Here is a 23,921-nt window from a genome sequence, read left to right on the forward strand (position 1 = left end):
ACGGATAACATTGGACGTCAGCACACTTTTTAAAAAGGATGTTCGGCATACCATCAGGTCCCAAACATCGAGATGAATTAAGTGACTGGAAACATCTTCGTACATCAGTTTCAGTGAAACTAGGAACACAGCAATTATTTAAACCTGTGGATAAAGGGAACATCACATCAGATGACTGACGTACAAAAGATTTATTTAAGTCACAAACATTCAGCTGGTTATCGCTCCTAAACTGTCTGTCACCTGTAAGTTCTTTAAAGAGTTTCCACATACTTGGAGAGTTTTCGCAAGACAAGAGTTTTTGAGTAAGCATAGAGTTGAGACGTCTAATCTCTAGGTTTATCAGACTATTTAGCTTACGAACTTCATTAGAGTTCTTCTCCTTGTACATTCTTTCTTTCACCCTTCGTAATCGTTTTAGTTGTGAAGATGTAAGTCGATCAAAACTTACAAAAATGGTTTCACGGGACAACAAATATCAAAACAGAATTTAAGTTAAGAATTTATAACATCAGTAGTGATTTCCAGCGAGTCATCTGTAAATAATTCCCAGTTCGTCGTATGAAACATGTTTTTCAGATTTCGGATATTTTCTTCTGAGTAATTCCTATATTTGACTTTCTTGGTTTGATGTAAAAGTGTACTCTTCCCATGCTTTCCATATACTTTAGGTAGAACACGAATTATACATTGATCCGAGCTAGGCAATGCAGCACGTTTACGAGTCACATATATACCCACATCATTAATGAAAACGAAGTCTAAATGAGCATCCAAACGAGTAGGAAAATCTACTACATTTTGGTGACCTAGTGACGTAAGGAAGCTACAGTCACATGAATTGAAATCACTACATACAATTGAAAGTGAATTACTGAAGGCAGTAACACAGAACTCAGTGAATTCATCAGCGAAAACAGATAGCGCAGATGATGTGCAGTCTGAAGTCACGTAGATATAGGTAACATAAACATATTTGTATTAATTCAGATGTTTTGGACGACATCTTAGAGTTAGACAGTCAATGAAGTCATTTGAAAACTTGAAACAAGCAAACGAAGATCGACACCAGTTCACGTTTACAAACGTAGCTTCACTCAATCTCCCAATTTTGGGGAAGCCGCCATAGTAAACTTTGGAGAAATGGCACAAAAAACCTAAAATTTCCCCAGACCTGGGGAAATTCCCCTTTACCCTGGTGAAATTCATTTGACTTTGGGGATTTCTCCAAAATTTTCCCAAACTTGGGAGCTCGGGCACCGCCGCCACACCTCTTTTTATTGTTTGATCGATTCAGACGATAAATGTTGAAATCACGTAGTGATACTAGGCAGTCGTCCTGTAAATCATTCAAGCAAGATTCTTGGATTGTTATGACACCACAATTACGATACATATTTTGACTTAGTAGGAATCGAAGATTGTCCACTTTGTTGATTAGTGATCGGCAGTTAGAATTTATCAGCTCGGGAATCGACAGACGACTAATGTTCATTCTCTTTAACGCATATTGCCAACCACCACGATGTCTTTTATAGTACTTTTTTGTAATTTCCCGAGCTCCCAAGTTTTGAATATTTTGGGGAACTCCCGAAGTCAAATGACCTTGATCAAGGTTAAAGGGGACTTTGGGGGAAATATTGGGGAATTTCCCCAAAGTTCACTATAGTGGCTTCCCCAAAATTGGGAGCTCGGACTGTGCAGTGAAAGGTCGTAGGCTTTTAATAAACGCGCCTGTATAGGTTATGCGATTAATGGACATAATGGAACGTTAAAACAAACGGAAAAAATATAACTTGTTGAAATAATTAGGTGGCGGAATTAGGTAGTCCAGATATTCAAGCAGGCCGCCCCTAAAGGTGCAGGCGATGCTACCGAAATATACATCCCGGACACCCTCATATAAAATTTCCAACTTAATTCGCGTTAGTGAATTTACAGAACAATATAATCCAAATCAGAGAATGAATTTCGGATATGTATATTTCATACACTCGTTGACCTAGACAGACAATCAGAGAGACGAAGTGGAGAAATAGACCAGAGAAGACAAACATGCCAACTCGGATTTGATCAAACGTGAGCCAATATTTTCGTAACCAGACGAAAATGATTCACAAACTTGAGATGAGTAGGATATGCAGTAAACAAAATCACGTTTATATAAAAAAAACGGCAAGGTTGCTAATCGAATAATCTACAAGGTCAAAATGCGACGCAAAATAAGTAAATATACTGGTCTATTAAATAGCAAGAAAAACCCATATATGCTTTAAGCAGTGGTAGTAGTTGTTGTAGACTTTTAATATCCATCAACTTCTGGTCGTGTGTCGAACAAATCTCGATAGCAGCCAATCTTCTATCATTTCTATTCCAAGCCTATGTGATTTGTATTCAGAAATAGTGGACTGTAACATACTATATAATAGTGTGTCATAGTTATTGATAAACAGGTGAAAGGTGACTATGATCCAGTTACGTTGTAGCTACTTGAATAATAATAATAATAGGTAATGTGTTAAACGGAACTCACAGTGAACGGAATGTAAAAAAACATAGTAGTCCATATATTTAGTGATCATGCAATAAGAATACAGTAATAGTCCCTAAAATAGTTACTATTTCTTAAGTTTTCGTTTCATTAAATATTTTTCCCACTTTACATATGGTGAATAAAACTTATAAGCAAAAAATTTTACTTATTAGTAGGTATGAAAAAATTTCGTTTAACTTTGAAATTGCGGTGTAATATAAAAGAATGAACATAGTCCATTTAGAAAAAAAATTTCAGGCTTGATTTCTGCTGAATTTTGAAAGCCGTTATAGCATATACTTCTTATGTTATTCATTCAGCCGTGTAGATGTCATTAAAATTTAGTTGTGATGAGCTAAATTGACCAGAACTGACGTAGATCTTCAAAATCAATGTATAAATTTAATGACACTCATTTCGGCAAGCAGTTGCAATCTTTTTTTCTAGATAAAGTCCAGTTAATCTTCTGGATTCCGCTTTATAAATCTATTATTTTTTCCAGAAAATTAGTCAGATTTATTTTCTTTCAGTTAATCTGTACACGATTTTTGTTTAGTTAACTGGAAGTGAACGAGGAGATCGTGGTAAAGAATTAAGAAATAAAATTCTTGTATTAATGACAGATAATGCATTTGTATTTGATGAATCTGTACTCTCGCAGCTTAAACAACAAAAGTCTAATGTGAGTTGATCAATTTAAATTTCTCTTTCTATGACTTGTTCAACTTTTGTTGCCACACTATCTGGTTATGCTTTACACAATCAAATAGCATGTAGAACTTTTAAAATTGTCTATCAAAGTTCAAACCATGTCATTCAGTCATGATGAACGCGGAAGCTATGTTGATCCAAGTCTGTCATATAAAATTAGCACAAAGAGATCAAATTAACAAGGTGAATAATAACTGAGTCTAAATAACTCAATAGCAATGACAATAAAAAAGACTAAGCATTAAGAATACTCTGATACGTTTCAGGGTGAAAAGATAATCGAAAGTAATACCGGAACTAAAAATCTAGAGGAAGGTAAAGAATAAGTGCATATGCAGCACTGCGATGTGTTGTCGTTAGTGTCAATTAACGTTTCCAGCTACTGACGGTGTTTGATACACGAATCCCAATCCAATAGTTTGGATCTCCTACTATAACCCAGACCTACAGATATTAATTTGACGACAAAATACCGATATTTATAAACAGTTTCTGCGGTATTTTCTATTCACTGGTTAAAAAATATTTCAAAGTGTGAAGCTATTTATTTTGGAAATGTTGCTGCATAAATCTTATCCATCATACTCAAATACTCTTAGCGTAATTTTTACAAAATTATGTGATACAAACGAATTTCTAGAGAGAAAATTCGAGAAATCCTCATTTAGACTTGACAATGGACGTAGGTTATATAGCTTTCCAAAGAGTATACGCTGTATGAAGTTAGTGGTCACAGGGTGTTACTGTAATGTCATTAGATTGCTTAACTGGTCTGTGCATGATACTGAGACTATAAATTTGATGATGTACCGTGAAAATTGAAAACCAGTGATAAGGATTTATGTGACCTCCAAAATAAATCAAAATGACTTAAGAACACACCACTTTATACGATTTATTTACAGTCAAATAAAGTTGTATTTCCATAGTTGAAATCATGATTCAATTGAAGCTAGACCACCATGAAAAACCCGGAAGCACTGGACGGCCGTTTCGTCCTAGTATGAAAATCCTCAGCCAGCTCAGTGGTCTAATGGTTAAGTGCTTGCGCGCTAGACTGATAGGTCCTGGGTTCAAATCTCGCGGGGTGCGGGATCTTGGATGCGCATTGCTTTGGAGTCCCATACTAGGACGAAACGGCCGTCCAGTGCTTCCAGGTTTTCCGTGGTGGTCTAGCTTCAATTGACTCATGATTCCAACTATTGAAATTTCTAAAATCTCTACAAAACCCTTCTGATAAAAGTTGTATTTGTAGAACTTGAACCGAGTATAAGTTAATATCAGTCCACTGATAATTTACTATTTGCAAACATTTAAAAAGTTCAAAACGGATGTATAACATAAGCTAAATCTCTGTTAATATGAGTGTAAAACAATGTTTCTTACTGATTCAACTTTCACCTGAGTAATTTCATCATTATGCTTAACATGTAAAATTTCATCATTCTTATATCTATTTATTCAAAAGCTTCCTAATGTTGGACAATTACCATACTCTGAGTCAAACTCACCACATTCATCCAGTTTATTCCCTATGCACGCTTGAAAATTTTTATTTTTAAGCATTGTAGTTTGAAATTTCTGAAGAAAACATTTATTGATGCTAATCATCAGTTTTCCCAACTGTACATGATAAACAAGCTCTACCGTTAATAATTATTTTTATTATAAGTTGTCGTAGAGATCATTGAATTCAAAGTTTCAAGGGACCATGATGATTGAAGTAAAAAATGTAGACTCTGTAGTCTGTAGGTTAAGGCCTCATCATGAGGCTTAAATGTTATGGGTTCAACCTTAGGCAGTGTGATTTATTGAGTGATATATATCTCAAAGTTTAGTGTCGAATTAAACTCTATAGAGTAAGTACAGGGGTATCGTTGACATTCGATAGGGAACACAGATTATATGGAAGTTGACAAATAATGAAAATAAATTAGAACTCAAAGTTTGAATGACATGGTATTTGTCGTGAAACATAAAACTCCATACCAGAAATAAACATAGCATTACATTCCACAACCGTGCAATTCAAATACACATGCGTATGTGTTTGTTTAAACACTAATGAAAACGAGATAACAGGATTCCCTAGGTAGCTATAATTGGTAAATCATAGGTTCAAACATACGTACGTCTGTCCTTTTGACCCAGAAAAAGACAAGCGATCTTTACTAAAGACATAATAATCCTCTAATAGCATTTCTTGTTTAAAAGTCCCATCTACTATTTGATCTCGAGACAGCCAAGCCTGTCACAATGCACATTTAACTGATTCAAAATTAAGTCAGAATACATAATGCTATTTCTTCATGACATCTTTGAATTGATTAAAGATTCACAAACTACTTTACTGAATCGCTTAATAGTGGATAAAATCACTTCGTTTAACACAGGATTTAACATCGCTTATTCTAGTATTATTTATAAAATTAAGATTTTTTACTACTTCAGTTGGATCAATATATTATGTTGTTAACTACATAATTTGTCGATTTATTTCGTACCGTAGATTACAACATTTATTTATTCCCTTGGTGAACCTGTTGGAGCGGCTTATGAACATAAAATGAAAGCGTGTGCAACAAACGGTAAATCGATACATTTGAAATTGAAGTGTAATGTAATATTATTTTGAAATCTTAATTTCATTTTAACGCTGACAGTTTGATAAACTGTTAATAATCAAGCAAATAATATAAATTTCAACATCTTCCTAACTAATGTTCATTGTTGTTTGGATGCATGAAATAAGTGACAGCATGGAGTGTCGTTTCACTAATGGTCATTTTTCGGGTATGCGTAGGTGAAAGTGGGGAGGATCGCTCACTTTGTTCACAGTAACATAGTAAAATACACTTCTATGAGAATCTAAAGTTGTTTATTGAATAGATTTCAACAAGAAACATTTAAAACATTCATTCATTTATCCACAGTTATACCACCAACCAATTTGATTTCAATTTTTGTTAATACAGAACTACTAATTCTTTTCATTCCTGTAGTATATTACATTTACAAATTTTTCATTAAAAAGTGTATTGTTTTATCAATAGTTCTGATATTAATTAATATTCCTTTAGATTATTATCAGTATCTACCGACCGTCGGAGCAGTCTCAAATTTAATGAAGGTAATTATATGATTATTATTTTAATTTATATATGATTGTGACTTTATAAGGTTGTATCAATCATAGATTGATCTCTGTCAATATAATGAAAAACTGGGGAACATCAGACATTTCCAAAGCTCAGCCTTGTCAGTTATCAAATCTAGAACCTTCAGGTCTCTTGAGGACTGCTTAGCCATTAGATCCACTGAGTTGAAATCAAAAAGTACATTTCAAAATTCATCAGTTTACAATATAGTGTGACAATCATCCGATGTGATTGGTGACAACTGCTTCACTTCAGACATCTGAATTCCGTCAACTAAAACATCTCATTAAAACTTCAGGGACATTTCAAAATAAGTCATTAATGAGCTGACTATTAATAGATTAGTTGAAGACGGTTCGTCAAAGATTGGTTGTCCGTGTGATTTGAATGATCTGGGTGCAGTCTTTAGCACGATAGTGGGAGTGTGTTGTTAGTGAGTCCAGTAGTAGGACGAAACGGCTGTCCCATGCTCTCAATTTATTATAATACCACAATTGAAATAAATCTGTTACGAGTACAACCTATAAATCGAACCAGTCGACATAAACATCTTGAAATAAATTGAATTATTGTTTGTCCAAATGGGTGTTTAACAACGGTATGGGCTAACTAGTGGTGCATGTAGATTTAAAGCTATAGTTTTACTGCAGGAAAGATTTTTTGTTTTTTGGATTTTAATCTTAAAGTTTTTTTTTGGTTTTTACAATTTTCTAGTTAATTAGGCATTTGTATAAGCTCATTAGAAATACTAGCAGCTTCTTTTTGAAGGCATGAACATACATAAACACTTAGAAATGTCAATAATACTGTACGAAATAACCCAGTTCAAAAGTGCTGAAAGTGAAAAATATCAACATTGACGTTCGTGGAGAACCAAAAAATTGGGGTAAACTAAAAGTTGATTTGGCTGGCTTTCAGATGTTTGAAACTGACTTTTTAACCGTTTTCTAGTTCCCCCAGAAATCTCGTACAGTTAAATATGAAATGAGAGAGGATATAGGTAGGAGTTATGGGAAAAGATTTACTTCCAGGGTTAATTTATGAACAGAAAATAAGGGTGTTTATAGATTTCTTTGTTGTCTTGATATTCCATAAGCCTTTAAAAATATGCTAAATTTAGTAAAAGGGGGTCAGCAAAATAAGAATAACAATTTAGAAGATAGTTGAAATAAAACTCAATGATGTAATAAATGCATTTATTACAGGTTGTAAGCGGCTGACGAGAAACCAACGAAATAAAATGAGTTCATGCTATTCTGTTAGAATCTTTGTTCTTAGTAGATTTTTCTATGAACTGTTCTGGAAATTAAACAGATATTATTTAAGTTTTCATGAACGATTTGCTTTTTGTTATATTCAGACGAGAAATATGAATGGCAATTCTTGAGAACTATTTATGGACCAATACGATGCATATATTTTTATTGTATAACTATTAAGTAGCTAAACTATGCATATTCATATTTCTCATGGACGCAAGCCCACAAGTCATAAAATTTTTAAGCACTGTAATTTGATTCAACAAATCAGTGTACCATATTATGTTTGAATGATGGTGGAATCATTATTATAGTTTTTTAGAATATCTGAATCCAATACCCAACTTGATTTTAAAGTACTGAAACGAAAAGATGAGATTTGCTTGGAAAACACTAGTGATTTGGAAGATAGCGAGTCATCTATTCAAATAGATGAGCGTAAACGTACCATAGCACACAGAACGGTATATAGCTGGCTATGTTATACCGGTAATATCAACCAAACAAAACGAACTATTCGCTATTTTTAAGGTAGATGAGCTGCTTAAAATGAATAAGCTTTCAGAAATAGCACACAAAATGAAGACTAGACAGTAAATTGGGAAAAAAATTATTGCAGGTAGGAAAACAACTTAAACAATTGTGTTATGGATGCTGAGGAATAATGTGCCAATCATTATCATGTTATGTCTAATGATGTCATCGGACGTTAAATGAACATTTCCTATTGGCCGTTATTTATTTCACTCGTTAAATATTGTACAGATGTTGTTTTCTATTTTTATGGTACGATGTGGTCTGTTTGGTTAGTATATAAGTAGAGTATGTCTGAAATATAATGATTCATAACTCAGAGGCTAAGACTTGCGTTCTGGACTCAACTGGCTGGGCTAGACAGGGGAGCGGGACCAATCGGGCTCTAGGTCGTTCATTCCGTGTTTTCCGTGTCACTGTCAAACCTGCAGTCACCCGTTACAACACATTGAAATTATAGAAGGTCAGTAGGACCATCAGATAATTGCAGTGGAGAAATTTCAAGAGCTAAAATCTACTGGTCCTGAAAAGTGGTTGAATATAACATTAGCTACTGAATAATATTAAACAGAATAGTATTACACGCAGGAAAGCAGCCGGAAAAAGAATAAAGAGAATACAAAATGGTGATGATCATCTCGAGTAGATGTGCTTAATTGTCTTGTTCACCATAATAGCACTTCATATTATTTAGGACTTTCATGAAAAATCAACTCAAATTCGCTTCGGACCAAATGCTAGTCCATTACCAACTGAAGTAATTCTACATGGTGCATCAGATGTACTACATACAAATCAATATAAAGTAAGATTGTCGTAATTTATCAGATGCATGCTCTTTAAATATTACTAGTAATATTAAGATTAATTACTTTCTTTCCCCTCCAACCCATCTGCTCGTCTGCTTCTCTACATTCAAGAATAAAGTCTGCTTGATTTTGTCATTTATATGCATGTTAATCTGTAGATTGAATTTAGCGACTTCATTTCATCTGTAAGTATTTACTAGCTATTTTGGAAAATCTGACGTGTCACTACTGATACATATAATCTAGTTTAACTGACTTAATGTCGAGGTGTTTGATATTAACGGAGATGGAGATACATTTTATTACGTATAATATCACCTCATAGTAAAAAAATCATAGTGTCCAGTTAGTATGTTGTTTATGAAGTTCACATATTGGAAGTAGTCTGAAACTCTTGCGATTGGAACAGTGTCCAAACGTTACACAACTAATAGTAGGTGAAAAGTATTAAATTATTCATTTACAACCTTACTTAGATTGTTTAAACAGAAAATCACTCAATGTATTGTATATTCAACCGTGATGATTTAATATAAATAAAACATGAATTTTGTTGCAGCATTTTAACGAAACACTATTTCCACTTAATTTTTTTAGGGCACAGGCCTAATGGTTAGTATATCTATGCCTGTTTATAATCGAACTGTAAGTCGATGAAATTTTCATGCTCTTCTTTGATACAACTAATTTTGTTTCATCACACCGATAATGTGTACACCAACCGTAAATTTAGAAGATGAGATGTCAATTCACTGGTGTATGAAAGTAGTGTCGGGATTGCTGAGAGCTACGAAGGTTCTAGATTAGGTCTTAAATCAGATATTGAGCATATATTCCTTAGGATTTTTGAACTAGGATAAAATTGCTGTTCAATTAATGTTTCTAAAGCTGATATCAATGGTAAAATGTAATTTGGAACTCAACACAGTTTTCTTATCATCTTTGTGGCTGAAAACGCACAAAATACCTGAAGTAACTTCTATTCTTTGAGCTCAGTATGGGTGTAATAAGGGAACTTGATTGTTTAACTGCGAAGCTCTGACTGTCATCTTTAGCTTCTACTTCACGTTGAAGTGACATGTTATCACTGATATCTTTACAACCCGACAGCCACGGACTGGCCGTGACTAGTTCAACTTCATGGGTAACTGCGTCCCATAACATTTCGGGAAATCCATGTTCAATGTATCTGAAAAAAATATATTACTTGCTTGGTGAGTGACATTCAAAAATGTTTAAAGTTGGGTACTGAAGTCCTTACTTGCTTACTTACGCCTGTTACTCCCAATGGCGCATAGGCTTCCGACCAGCATTCTCCAACCCACTTTGCCCTGGGCCTTCCTTTTCAGATCTATCCACTTTTTGTTCATTTTTCTCATATCTGTCTCCATTTCTCGGCGTAATGTGTTCTTTGGTCTTCCTCTTTTCCTTTGACCTTAGAAGTTCACTCAACTGTATATAAGTATATAAAACGCATCTTTCATTTAATAAGAACTTTTCTAAATTTGATCGAATAGTTTCACTGTGATTGGTCGCCAAGTTAATGTGAAAAATTAAAGATGAAGTATTTATTTGTAATATCTCAGCGAATGAATTTGAAGTAAATCCAACGTTTCGCCTGGCAATCTGGTCCAAGCTTTCTCAAGGAAATATAATCAAACATCAAAATTATCGATAGATTTACTTCAAATTCTTTCGCCGAGATTTTACAAATACATACTTCCTCTTTAGCATCTTTGATTTGTTCTATGATTCTTCCGATACTTCTTTATCTGATATTATTTCATGATAAAAAGTCACATCTAAATAGTAAAAATCTTCAGAGATCACTTGATTAAAACATTTATCTGAGCCATGTTTGTAATTAAGAAGTCTACTTTTATTCAAAAAAAGCACATCAAATTTCAGAAAAAGTTACAATTCTTGGGCCTTATGGGTACAGAACTACCAATCGAATTAATGATGTATGGATTACCTCAATCAAAAGTAACTTCCTTTTTCTTTTTCTTTACTTTGTATTCATGCATAAATGCATATTGATATTTTAAGATTGTAATTTGTAAACCGGGAATTACATCACCTGTATAGATTTATAATATTAGATGGTTGGGATGAAATAGTCGGTAGGTTTTTTCGAAATATTTGTTTGTCTCGTAATGTTAAGTGATTTTACAGGGGGAATTCCAGTTTTTTTTATAATTAGGACAGTAATTATAATCAGTCTCATACTATTCTAACCCATTTCTAGTACCCACCAAATTCTGTCAATTAAGTTACAATGTGATCACTAGTCTAAGTAAATTAACATTGCAAGAACTATGTTAGATGGTTAAAATCAACCCTTAGTAAACCTTTCTCGAATTAGGTTCCACTCTAGTTAGCGCGTATCGGCAACATGTACCTAAAATCTTAGGTGAACTAATATTTCTTATTGGAATTCTAACCCATCTCAATCATCTATGTAGTCTGATACAAGAGTCTGGATGACATACAAGATGCAGCGGTTGACATCACATATATGCGATTTAATTTTTGATATTAGTATTTTGATGAGACTCAGGTCAAGTATCTGTCAGTTCTAGTGTCAAAGCGTACTTCACCGAACTATCGCAATACTCTACTTTAAAAACTATGATAAACTCGTAATCATAAACAGTTTGGAAGAATTCGCATTAGTAGACTATATTCCAATAGAGGTTGATCAAACTTATTCTTAAATGTCAACAGCTAGAAAAAATGGTCACTTACGAATAAGAGTAATAGTAGTCACATAAAGATTTACCTCAGACCATATTGATTCTTTTTAAGGACAAAATAACAAAAACCTACCATTAAACTTAATGTTCGGACATTTTTCAGCTGTAAATTTAATCGAATGTGTATACGCTGATTAAGAAAGAAACACTTACTTAACATAAGTGTATACGATTTTGTTGTGAATTTTGAACAAATTTATAACTAAATATCGTTTCTTTTCAAAATATATTATTGAATTAGATAAAATGATGAATGAAGAATATGAATTGCGATCACCTTTTCACCTCTTTTGTATCTGTGGTCTTATTCCTTATACTTGGAAACGGGAAACCACTGTAGTTCCCACGGTGGATGTACGGATAAAGGTTTGATGGACTGATCGACTTTTCAAAAAACATGTTCCCAAAACAAGTTATCATTAGACCAAAATACACTCGTTTATGTACTAGTTTTTATGTACAATAATCTCATATATAGGGAAAATTTATTGAGTTATTGGAAAGACACAATGAACATGGTTTAACCAAATGGACACCAAGAAATATAAATGCTAAATTACATGGAAGCTCATACCTATAATATGAAACGAAGTGCATACTAAATTGATACGAGTATATTGACCTAAATAATGACATTTTTCAATGTCAAGCAATTGTTGAGTTTTAGTTTGAATTTTCGCAATACCCTTCACTTTATATCCTTTGGTCAATTAATCGACGGAGTGTTGGGCACGTGGTTAGTCCATTTGGCTGTCTATCAGCCAGTAGTTGTAACCTCAAACTTCATTTCACCTATTTTGGTTAAAGTAACTGGGTGGTGGTGTTGTTATCACTAGTCTTCACATATACCTTCGGAGAGCGACTCAAAGTCAATTATACAAATCTGTATACCTGGTAAATGGGTTGAAATAAATTAACATATTAGTTGTGATTCGTTTATTTTCGACAGTTTAATTAAATAGTCAATAAAATCATTATTTTCAGCTCTATCCAATTGGTTATGCCTTCGTTGTTAATACTAATGGTTATTTAGTTTTTCATCCTAGTTTGATTCCTGAAGTAAGTTGTTAATAAAATAATTTATGTTCATAGATTTAATGTTTGTGAGTATATAGAAGAGTTTGTTTTAATTAGTTGATTGATAACTGATGGTAGCCGAGATACCAGACCAGACAATTATTTTACATTTTTAGCTTAAAATTGTTTAAGAGTGAACATTGCATGAATCTAATCTGTCGTGTTTTGCGGCCCTATTCAGTTACAGCAAATACTTCCCACGACATTCTGAACTTTCTATGCAAATCAGAAATCTGAAATAAGTAAGAAGGTTTAATTGCCAAACTGAATTAATAGTTATACAGATCATACATAAATGCATACATTGGTCCTTCTGACCTAGCCAATGACACGTAGGCTGAAACTTTTACTGGAACCATAATCAGCTTCCTCAGTAGCAGTCATGGTAACGGTTAGCATATATCTTAGCAAATTTTATGTAAAACCTATCAACATATAGCTGCTAAGACGTTTGGAATTGATAAAATGGGAAGAGTGGAATACAGAAACCATGATTCTTAAGTTCTCGATGTCGAATTAATTGTTCTTGATATTTAAAATCGAAGTATTAATTGAGTAGGTCTTCATCCATATTGATTACACGGTATTCCTACACATGTGGGGCCCTTAATTTTGTCGTCATTTAGATCGGACGATGTTTGTTGACGGGCTCTCCACTTTAATGGCTCGGGATCTGACTCCAAGGAGATCGTAATGAATGAGTCATTGGAATATATATGTTGCCTATCCTCGTATATAATCATCGACTTAAATCACGTTAGTCAATAACGGAATTAAGTAAGTCAAATAACGAGAATGGACTTTTGAATACATATATTTTGTACATAAAGTGAGTGGAATAGAACAAAGCAAAACCACGCGCATTGGAGATGGCGGGCAAGTCACTTCGGATCGTACCCTCTGCAATGACGGTTAATGGGTTAATATTAATGAACGAAACACTTACCCTCTTTATAACATTGCGAATAAGGTGTATACGACACAAAATGTGGTGAGCATTTGGATAAACCTGCGTGATGGCAGCAGCTGTTGCAGGTGAATCATCTGTCACAATGCCTACCACCTGTCGATTGTTGGTTGACCGTTAAATGAACGACAGGATTCGAGAAATCAAAGTCGATGTCTCGCGACTTATAAATGCAATACAAACGGGTATTGTCTTAAAATTCATATCAAGGGCAACTACGTGATATAAATATATGTTCTCGTTATTTGACTTGTACGTCCCGTCGAAACCAATGACATCAAAGAAACGAGCTGCCAAATTCATTTGATCAGCAGTCGTGAAGAAAAAATACGGTAGACAATTTTCTTCGTCCAATTCGCAAAGCCCACCCAAAGATGTTATGTGAGCTTTTAATTTTGCGTAATCACCTATCATTTACATTATAAATTGGCAAATTGCTTACCAGGAAGGTTGGCGTGTGAGAACACTTTGTACCGCCTATTAGATATATCTTGACCATTCAAACGTTTTCCATAAGAATGGTAAGCAAAATACTTAATGTCGAATGCTGCGGTACCGGATATCAGGAGCGGTCGCACAGTTTCAAACTCTGCCCCCGTTAACCTGCGTACCCAAGAATTATAGTCATACCTCAGGGAATTGCACTCGTGATTGTGATGCACATTCCCACGTACAACAGTTCAATAACCTATCAACTTACAAAACATGAAGGCCGGACATTGAGTGTTCATGGAAGCCCTTCGTGAAAAAATGTAATAACACTAATCAAATTACCTCCTTCATCTAATCCGCTGTGACGAACCGCTAGATCTTCTACGGCCATTTTTCCAACATACAAATTTCATATACGAGTTCTGATCTCTGCCCAAATGAGAATCTCTCACAACATAATGACTACGTAGATCTTTCAAAAGTTCTGATAGCGGACTTTAACACTTCAACTGATTGGAACGCTACGAGAAACAATGTAGTCAAAAATACGTTCTTCGTTTCTGTGACAACGTGAGAAACAATAGCGCTTGTACATGGCACGTTACTCTCCTCCATAATGATGATTAAAAAGTACTTTGTCGACAAGTAATGACATTTTACAACAATTTCAAGACATAACTAACCAAAATGGGTTTTGTGGAGAGTTTTAGAAATTTCACAGGTTGAAATCATGGATGCCGGCTCAGTGGTCTAGTGGTTAAGTGCTCGCGCGCGAAGCCATTAGGTCCTGGGTTCGAGCCCCGCGTGGTGCGGGATCGTGGGTGCGCACTGCTGAGGAGTCCCATACTAGGACGAAACGGCCGTCCAGTGCTTCCAGGTTTTCAATGGTGGTCTAGCTTCAACTGACTCAAGATTTCAACCTGTGACATAACTAACCAGTTAGGACGAATTTAAAACTAGCCATTTAATTGGACGAAACGGGATGATAAATTTTGGAAATAGGATGAAAAAACGTTTTTAAAGGGGTGAGAAAAATATATTTCTTAATGATATTCTTTCATGTCAACATGTAGTATTGGTCCATAAATGGATCCCAAAAGTTACCATCATGCTTATCGAGAAATAATTTTATGAAGAAAAAATATCATGCTACTTTGATCAGACGATGGTCCAGGTTAAGTCAACCTAAACAGAGACATACACATTAGCGAAATATTGACGATTTAAAATGAATCCACGAAATTCCTAATCGACGGTACTAGGAAAGATCTGACAGAAACAACTAAGAGGAGTATTTTAAAAACAAGTGAAGGACTTGGTTGATGATCCGACGTACAACTCACTGATGCCAAAAGAATCACAATTGATTTACTTATAGGGCATAGACATTAATCCTATTATCACTACCTTGGTAGATTCACAGCTTTGACTAGTTTTACCTGAAGTTATTTATTTTGTTATGTGGTCTTCGTCAAACTAATTCTTATTTTGCTATTTTTACTTCACACCAAAATTATCACGTTGTTCATCGGCTTTTTCGTGCACTTAGTTCTGTAAACTTACGTAAACTCATCAAATCCTGTTTAACTATAATGTGTAACCCATCTTATCAATTTCTAACTATAAACCATCACTACCTTACTGCCCTAGGTCCTCTATATCTGTTTTCAAATGATCTGAATCTTGTGCAAGTTCTTCACAACTTCCATAATTATCACACGATCGGTCCTGTTCTGTTTCTGGACTTCGTTTAATCACAGCCTCACCCGCTTTCCTGTTTTTGAATTCCATATTCAAATGACTTCACATCTGTTCAGTCACAGATATATATATATATATATATATATATATATATATATATATGGTGGTTGTTGATAAATTTTATTTTTCCAGTTCCCTTCTATCATTAATGTTAATTGTTGCACATTATATCATACCTCAATATTACGCTCCAATCTATATATGGTCGTAAGCAGCTGACAAGAAACCATGAAATGTAATGGATTCGTACTATTCTGCCTCGATTGCTATTATGCTCTTATTCAAATTTCTGAATGGAGGCAGCTGGATGAAATCCATGAGGATGCACCTCCCGGTTTTCGTTTTCGAGTCACTCAATCATTCAATGATAGTCGGCTGCAGAATATAGAGAGAAATAATTTGAGTGTTCATGGATGCGCACTTTATGAGAGTCATATTGTAGGACGAAACGGCCGTCCAGTGATCCCTGGTTTTATAACATTGTTCGATTCATGATCTCAATGAAAACTCAATCTTCACAAACCTACGCTGATAATGCGAATAATGTTTTTAACGGTGCTTGAGTGATGGTTGCTTCCCTCATCAAATCTTTAAATCTGTACGTGAATGTTAAATACCGTCTTTATCCAAAAATCTACGACGTGGCACACAATCCCTAATGTAATGCATTTGGTAGTTTTTCTCTGAACAGGATCCTTTGGCATTGTTAAAATTGTTATGGATTTAAATACTGTATGTCAAATCAAACTCATGAATTTAATTCAAAATGTTCAGTTGAAAATCAGTCGAAAATTTTTGAAGAAATTAATCAAAACACTTATAAAAACAAAAACCTGACGTCTTTACTATTAATCTAGATAGATACTAACAGGATTTAGGGAGTAAAGAACTAAGTCGAACTCGAATAGAGGCACTTCCTCGGATTAACATTTCATATTGCTAAATGTGCAACAGATCCGACAACGATATGCAATTTGTGTTTATATTTCAATAGTTGTCAAATCGTAAAGACTAATAAAATTATAGTTGTAAACAGCTGAATTTAAGTTATTCTCAATTGTTTAGGCTTTATTCTAATTCAGGTCTATTTTTACATAGTCTAGTAACTTTTGAATCATTATATACAAAATTTTTTTGTTTAAAATGTCATGAAATGAAAGTAAATTAACTTCACTTTTCCCTAATTCCATCTGTTTCTAATTTGAGTGACTCGTTTTGCATTTCTCTTTCCTAAAAACCTTCATTCATCTTTAGTACCCTTGGTTAGATGATAGTCCGTACTTAGACTTTCTTGATGCTGAATTCAATGTTTATGGATCAAAAACACTGGTAAGCTTAAATATTCTGATTAATTTTATCAATTTATTACAATAACAAATTGGTCTAATTAATATATCAACATTTAAGGCTATTGACAAATTGAGTGACAAGTGGCAGTTAGAACCAAGGCTTGGTCGAAAGCTTTCTACTGATTATATCCAATCTTCTGGTAATCTAAGATATAAAAACCTGATTTCGAGTCACTAAGACTAGTGGCCAAATTGTAATTTGTTTGCTAGCATTCACTCAGTACTAAAAGACTAGACAAACGTGGTATGGTAAGATGTATATTTTCACCAGAAATATGTTTCATCCTAGATACAGAATAATTTTTTTTAACTGAAAAGAACACAATGGAAAGTTTTTAAAAAGTCTTTTTGACTGTTATGTACAACTTCATAGATGAATCATAAGCTCTCTTTTATAATCCCAGTCAAATATACCGGATATACTACTCAAACCAAAGTTTAGAATTCACTTATCATTAATCAGCAGCCACAAATGCAGAGATAAGTTATCAAAGTGTTCGCTTCTAGTAATTCTAATAGTCCATTTGTAATTTCTTTCATAGAATCAACAAAATATTTGATGGTCCTCCTATTTTGTCACTTTTAAACAAATTGTTTTTCCCTGGTATCAAGACAAAATCATTGAAAATTTTTCATCATGTATTTCAGATTAGAAAGAAGTTGATCGATAATGCTAGAGGTTCTGAACAAATTATCGATTTCATCAAAGTTTCAGATAATGTAAGTCACATTTTGAAACTCATACTTGTCGTGAATCATTGAGGCTTGATCTAAATCACTAGCTTTCATTCTTAATATAAAGTATTTTCGGACACCAAGTTTACTTATGTTTTTTAAGATTATAATAGATCACCACTGATCATCAAACAACAGATTCAGCGGCATAACTCATCTAAACATTATAGCAACTCAGGTGCAATTGAGTTTGTTCATATTTAATTTGGTTAAGCTGTAGTTACTGCTTCTCTTTGCCTTCTGATTTCAAACACCGTTGAGGATTGTGTGCCTTGGTTTTTCGAGTGATATATATATCACAACATAGTTGACCATATTTAGTGTACTTAATTAAAATAATTAAAAGGCCTAACAGTAAATTTCTATTAATCTCTTCTCTGATTTTCAAATAACTAGGATACAAAACTTAAGTTTTTTAATAGGTGAAAGTTCACGGAACAATTTCAACATAGAATGAATCACTAGATGCATATCACGGCTTCTCAAAAATAGTTTTTGCAATACTGAACAAATTGAGGTGATTTACTTTGTTTTTATTGATTTCACTTTTCAGGTGCATACTTATGTTAAACCAAGGCTGTATTCATTTACAAAACTACCTAATACAGATTTTGGGTAAGGAATGCTTCTTTTCCACTCTTCTTTTTAGTACGATAGATCAATAAATTTTCAGCGATATCATACAAATACTCTGTCTTTTTTTGTTTGCTATGAATAATACATTTCTGAAAAAACATGTTTCAATGGTTAAGATCATAAGTCATTTGAAGCTAGACCATGGGAAACCTGGAAGCACTGGACGGCCGTCTCGTTCTATTGTGGGACTCCTAAGCAGTGCGCATCCACGACCTCGCCTCCTGCGAGATTCGAACATAGGACCTACTAGTTTCGCGCGCGAGCACTTAGCCACTAGACCACTGAGCAGGCGTCCAACGGTGTCAATGTCTAACTTCAACTAATCCACGAATTTGAGCTACACATCCACCATTGTCTTCAGTGGGCTACTATCTCACAACAGACCTGGTTGAACTTAACTGGTCACTACTTCTCACTAGAACTCCAGTATATACCTCTTGAAGCCAGTCACTAGTGAGCATATGTTGATTAATATCAGATGGGTTTTGTGGATATCATAGTAATTTCAATGGTTAGGATCATGAGTCACAAAATGTTTAAAGGGTATATTTTTACAAAGCAGCTTCACAATTGATAGTCTTTAAGAATTGTGTTTATGTCTCCATTCTCAAATTTTACTACTGGGCAGACAAATATAATGTGTGACCTGTAACATATGTGTTTCAGTTAAAGTTATCAAGTTACATGAAAACAGGGACTTAAATCATTAACAGAAATATCAAAGTAGTGTAGTGATAAACATTATCAGTAGTAGTAATATTAGTAGTTTTTATATGTATGGTTCTAGACGTAGATATTTTTGTATAGAATAAAGAGTTTTAGTTGTCATTAAAACTATGGGTTCACGGGATGCTAGAGAATGATCACGTTTTCTCAATTGTTATCGATTCTTAACTTGTCGATCGACTCCTAACGTTCTGTTCGAGTGAGTTATTTAAAATTGATAGGTCACTGATTATTGAACAGTCTCATTCTTTTTAGTCCTTTAATTTTATTCCGATCTATCGATAACGTCTAACCATAATGTAGTATATACTACATATGTTGGCAGGTATAAATAGTATGCAACACTAGTGGAAAGTGGAATGCATGCCTGCAGAAGATTACGAAGATCCAGTTGAAGAAAACAGAAGAGGAAACAGAAATTAATAATAAAAAACGGAATCAAAATACTCATGGAGCATGTAAAGGAAAACCAATAAAAGATGTACAAATTATGTATTCAGTGTATAGTTTTCAGATTTTAAGAAAGTACAAAGTCATTGTTCACCATATTAATCTTCAAAGACTAGCTTTTAAGAGTTTAACGGTATACGCAGATGTTTGTTTGCAGTACATTTTATGACATCCACTAGTACTGATCAAACTGTTAAAGATTAATCTGAATGTAGTTTTATGGCTAATTAATGCTAACCGAACTTCAAACGATAATCAACAATTAATGACAGTTTCTTAAAATATAAGCATTTCAATACTAAAGTTAAAATGTTGCATGTTCAGTTTTAGGCCTGATGATTCTATGTTGGATGTTTAACCGATTTACGCGTTTGCACTGCTGAGGAGCCCCAAACCAGTGAGAAACATATGTCCAGTGCTTCCTCTAATAATATCAATCTTGGGAGAATATTTCTTTGTATTAATTCAGTCATTTCATTTTACCTAATTATATATATTTTTAGATTCATCAGTAGCACAAATTCACAGTTTCACCTACAGTTTGTCACTTTACTGCGTTAAGCTTCAGTACGTTACTTGAAGTCCTTCTATATGATGTTCAGATTGAGTGTTAACCTGTCAAGATTTCTTGACATTTGAAAAAAAGCGTAGATAGGAAAATGAAGACAGTACGACACAGATAATCGTCCACTATCCAACTACTCCTAAAACATAATTCGAATTGTGAAAAAAACAAGTAATCATAACCATTTTTGTACCTACTGTGCCAATTTGATGATAAAGTTATTTTCTCAGTGAAAGTTTTTATCAGACGGCAATTTTTCTCCGTAAATTGAATCAACGTCTTTATTATTTCTTTTTCCAGAGTTGCGTTTGTTATGCCCACTGATCAACAGTTGTTTCTGAGTATTCCAAAACCAATAAAATCTAAAATTACTACAGATGGTTCAGGGAATTACATGATTGACGATGGTACGTCAAAATATATGTATTTATACATTGTCAGTATAGGGTTACGAAGACTGTGTAACTTCATTGAGTTCATGAACTGATCTAGTTTAGAAAACCACCGAAAATATAGAAGTTCCAGACAGCCGTTTCGTTCTAGTGTGGGAGTCCACAGGAGTGCACATCCGTGAAACCCCAGCCAGGAACTGAATCCAGGACATTCAATCTCGTGTACTAACGTCTGACTTCTAGATCATGGAACCAGGATTCAGTAGTGTATATGTTTAGCTTCAACCAATCCACGATATTGAAAGACTATCTCCTATTGTCTTCGGTTAATAGCTTCTTCACACCCAATATGGTTAAACTTGTGCTCTATTGGGTCCCGGCTCAGTAGTCTAGAAGTCAAGAGTTTCCACCCAAGACTGAAGATCTTGGATCCGGTTCCTGGTTGTAGTATCACGAATGTGCACTCCTGAGGATTTACACATTAGGACGAATCAGCTGTCTGGAACTTCCATATTTTCAATGGTTGTCCAAACTAGATCGCTTTGTGATTTCAGCAATATATTTAGGCTAATTTCCTTATGGAAATTAAAATTTAACAATTATCTGATGAGACCCTAGTTGTAAGTTCAAACCACTGCATTCTAGTCCGGTAATAAAGAGATCATATGATCATCGTAGGACTTGGATAAATTGGAATACTTATGCGTTGATATAGACTTATTTTCTTAAATTAGGCTGGAATGGCCATTGCTTCCTGCATTTAGTGGTTCATAAGCTGACGAAAATTGCTTCCTTAGTTACTCCTGTTACCCCTCGTGGAGGAGCATAGGCCGCACACCAGCACTCTCTATCCAACCCTGTCCTGGGCAGTCCTTTACAGTTGCTATTCATCCTTTTTGGTGTCTAATTCCAATTCTCGGCGCAGTGTGTTCTGCGGTCTTCCTTCCTTTGACTCCGGTCCTCACTAGGAATGCATCTGTCAGCTGTCCCCCATATACGAGCTTGCACTGTGGCCCGTCATATGAGTTTCGGATAATGTTGACAATAATAACAAGAACTCCATAGCGTCGAAGAAGTTTCCATAATATTCTCTTGTCCACAATGTCAAACGCCTTCTCATAGTCAATGAAATAAGTGTATAGTGATGGGTTCCATTGAACTGATTGTTCAATGATGATCCGTTGATTTGTCTGACAGCCAACCTGATTTCTTCGATTGTTGGTGGAGTGACATCTTCAGGAAGGGCTGGAGGTGCTGCTTCGATATTCGAAGGATCTAATAGAGCATGTATACTCAGGAGTTCCTCTAAGTATTTTACGCATCCGTTCCGCTGTTCTTGAATTACAGTGATTGCCTGTCTCCTTTGTCCTTGACCAGTCTCTTTGGTTTCCTATAGCTCCCTGCTAGTTTCTTCGTTGGATCATATAGTTGTTTGATATTTCCTTCTACTGCGGCTTTTTCCTGTATCGTTGCTAGTTCTTCCACGCATTTCTGCTTGTCGGCTTTAATTCTCTTCATCACTTTCTTGATTCCTTCTATGTACTCAGCTTGTGCCTTGAGTTTCTCTGCTCGTGTTCTGCTGTTGTTAATTGCTGTTTTCTTGTTCTTCCCTTCTTTGATCTTGTCCAGGGTTTCCACAGAACTCCATTCCTTATGATGATGCTTCTTTAGGCCCACAACCTCCTGACACGTTGAAGTTAATGCTTTTTTGATACTTTCTCAGTTGTCCTCCATAGTAGTTTCTTCTTTATTCAGTAGATCCTGCAAGGCTTGGAATCTGTTTTTGAGTTTTATCTTGAATTCGTTGAGTTTGTTAGTATCTCGAAGGCTGTATTGGACCTTTGTAATGCTTTTCCTCCAGTTGTACAGTGTTTCCTTAGCTTCAGTTTCATCTTGGTCACAACCAGTTGGTGATTTGAAGCTATGTCAGTCCCTCTCCTAGTTCTTACATCTTCCATTGTCCTTCCGAATCTCTTATTGATATTATCTATCTGGTTCTTTGTGATGTGGTCCGGTGAGATCCATGTAGCTTTGTGTATGCGTTTATGTGGAAATATTGTACCGCCTATAACCAAGTTGTTGAATGCGCATACATTTAGAAATCTCTCCCCATTTTTGTTTCTCTCTCCCAGTCCATGTCTTTAGATGATATCTTCATATTCCGTGTTGTTTATTCCGACTTTAGTGTTTAAATCTCCCACTAAAATAGTGAGGTCTTTTCTTGCGCACTTCGCTATGATTGATTGCAGCTTCTCATATAATTGATCTTTAATGTCGTCGTTGCTATCATTGGTGGGTGTATAATATTGGATGACATTCATTGTAATCCCCTCCTTCTTTGTTTTGAATGATGCTTTGATGATTCTGGATCCGTAAGATTCCCATCCTATAAGTGTTTTACGTGCTTCTTTGGACAGCATCAGTGCCACTCCCTGAGTATGTGAAGCATTTCCCTCTTCGTGACCAGAGTACAGTAGCATCTCTCTCGTATATAGCTTTAGTTTTCCAGCTTGGGTCCAATGGTTTTCGCTGATTCCGAGCACCACCAACTTGTATCTCCTCATTTCCTTTGCTATTTGACTGGTCTTCTCGTTCTACCGCATTGTCGGGACGTTCCATGTACCTATAAAAATTGTTGCTCTGGTTGTTAGAAGGGGCATCGGTCTCGTGGCTTCCGAAGGAACTTGGTTTTCACCATGAGGCGTCATAGTTCTTCTAAATGAAGATCTTCTAACTCCCAGGGCAGAGTTTAAATGGTTTGAATTACTTTTTCTGGTTAGTGTTTTTTAGCGAGTTAGTTTTCTACGGGGTGGGGTCACTAACCCCATGCCCAACCCTCCTCCTTTACCCGGGCTTGGGACCGGCAGTAACTCTAGAAGATCTACTATTGGAGTTAGCTGACGACATTGATATCACAATTAAGTTGATCTGCATATTTAGTTAAATAAACACTTATTATATTTAATTCAATAAATGTGTACAGTACACTTACTTTTTAAACGTCGGATATAAATTGAGTACGCAATCACAATCAATGTTCGTTTGTTTTATGAATCAAGAACAATGTAAGT

General features: G+C 34.9%; 1 protein-coding gene across 5 annotated transcripts in view; it reads left to right on the forward strand.

Moving 5' to 3' along the window:
* Window positions 1–23,921, forward strand: part of CACNA2D1 (Voltage-dependent calcium channel subunit alpha-2/delta-1) — a 125,766-nt gene that overhangs the window by 51,000 nt on the left and 50,845 nt on the right. Inside the window, exons 11-21 of one of the 5 annotated variants that reach the window (XM_051212900.1) lie at window positions 3,090–3,215; window positions 5,754–5,832; window positions 6,325–6,374; window positions 8,890–9,000; window positions 9,602–9,649; window positions 10,913–10,990; window positions 12,745–12,819; window positions 17,252–17,326; window positions 17,995–18,066; window positions 18,635–18,696; window positions 20,759–20,865. In XM_051212900.1, the coding sequence (XP_051068825.1) occupies window positions 3,090–3,215; window positions 5,754–5,832; window positions 6,325–6,374; window positions 8,890–9,000; window positions 9,602–9,649; window positions 10,913–10,990; window positions 12,745–12,819; window positions 17,252–17,326; window positions 17,995–18,066; window positions 18,635–18,696; window positions 20,759–20,865 (883 nt within the window). Of the gene's footprint in view, window positions 1–3,089; window positions 3,216–5,753; window positions 14,136–14,517; window positions 17,327–17,994; window positions 18,067–18,634; window positions 20,866–23,921 lie in introns of those variants that run through there. The other 4 variants (XM_051212898.1, XM_051212901.1, XM_051212897.1 and 1 more) reach the window with 4 other exon arrangements.

Source organism: Schistosoma haematobium, chromosome 3 (genome assembly GCF_000699445.3).
Source record: "Schistosoma haematobium chromosome 3, whole genome shotgun sequence".
In the NCBI taxonomy this organism is placed as follows: Eukaryota; Metazoa; Platyhelminthes; class Trematoda; order Strigeidida; family Schistosomatidae; genus Schistosoma; species Schistosoma haematobium.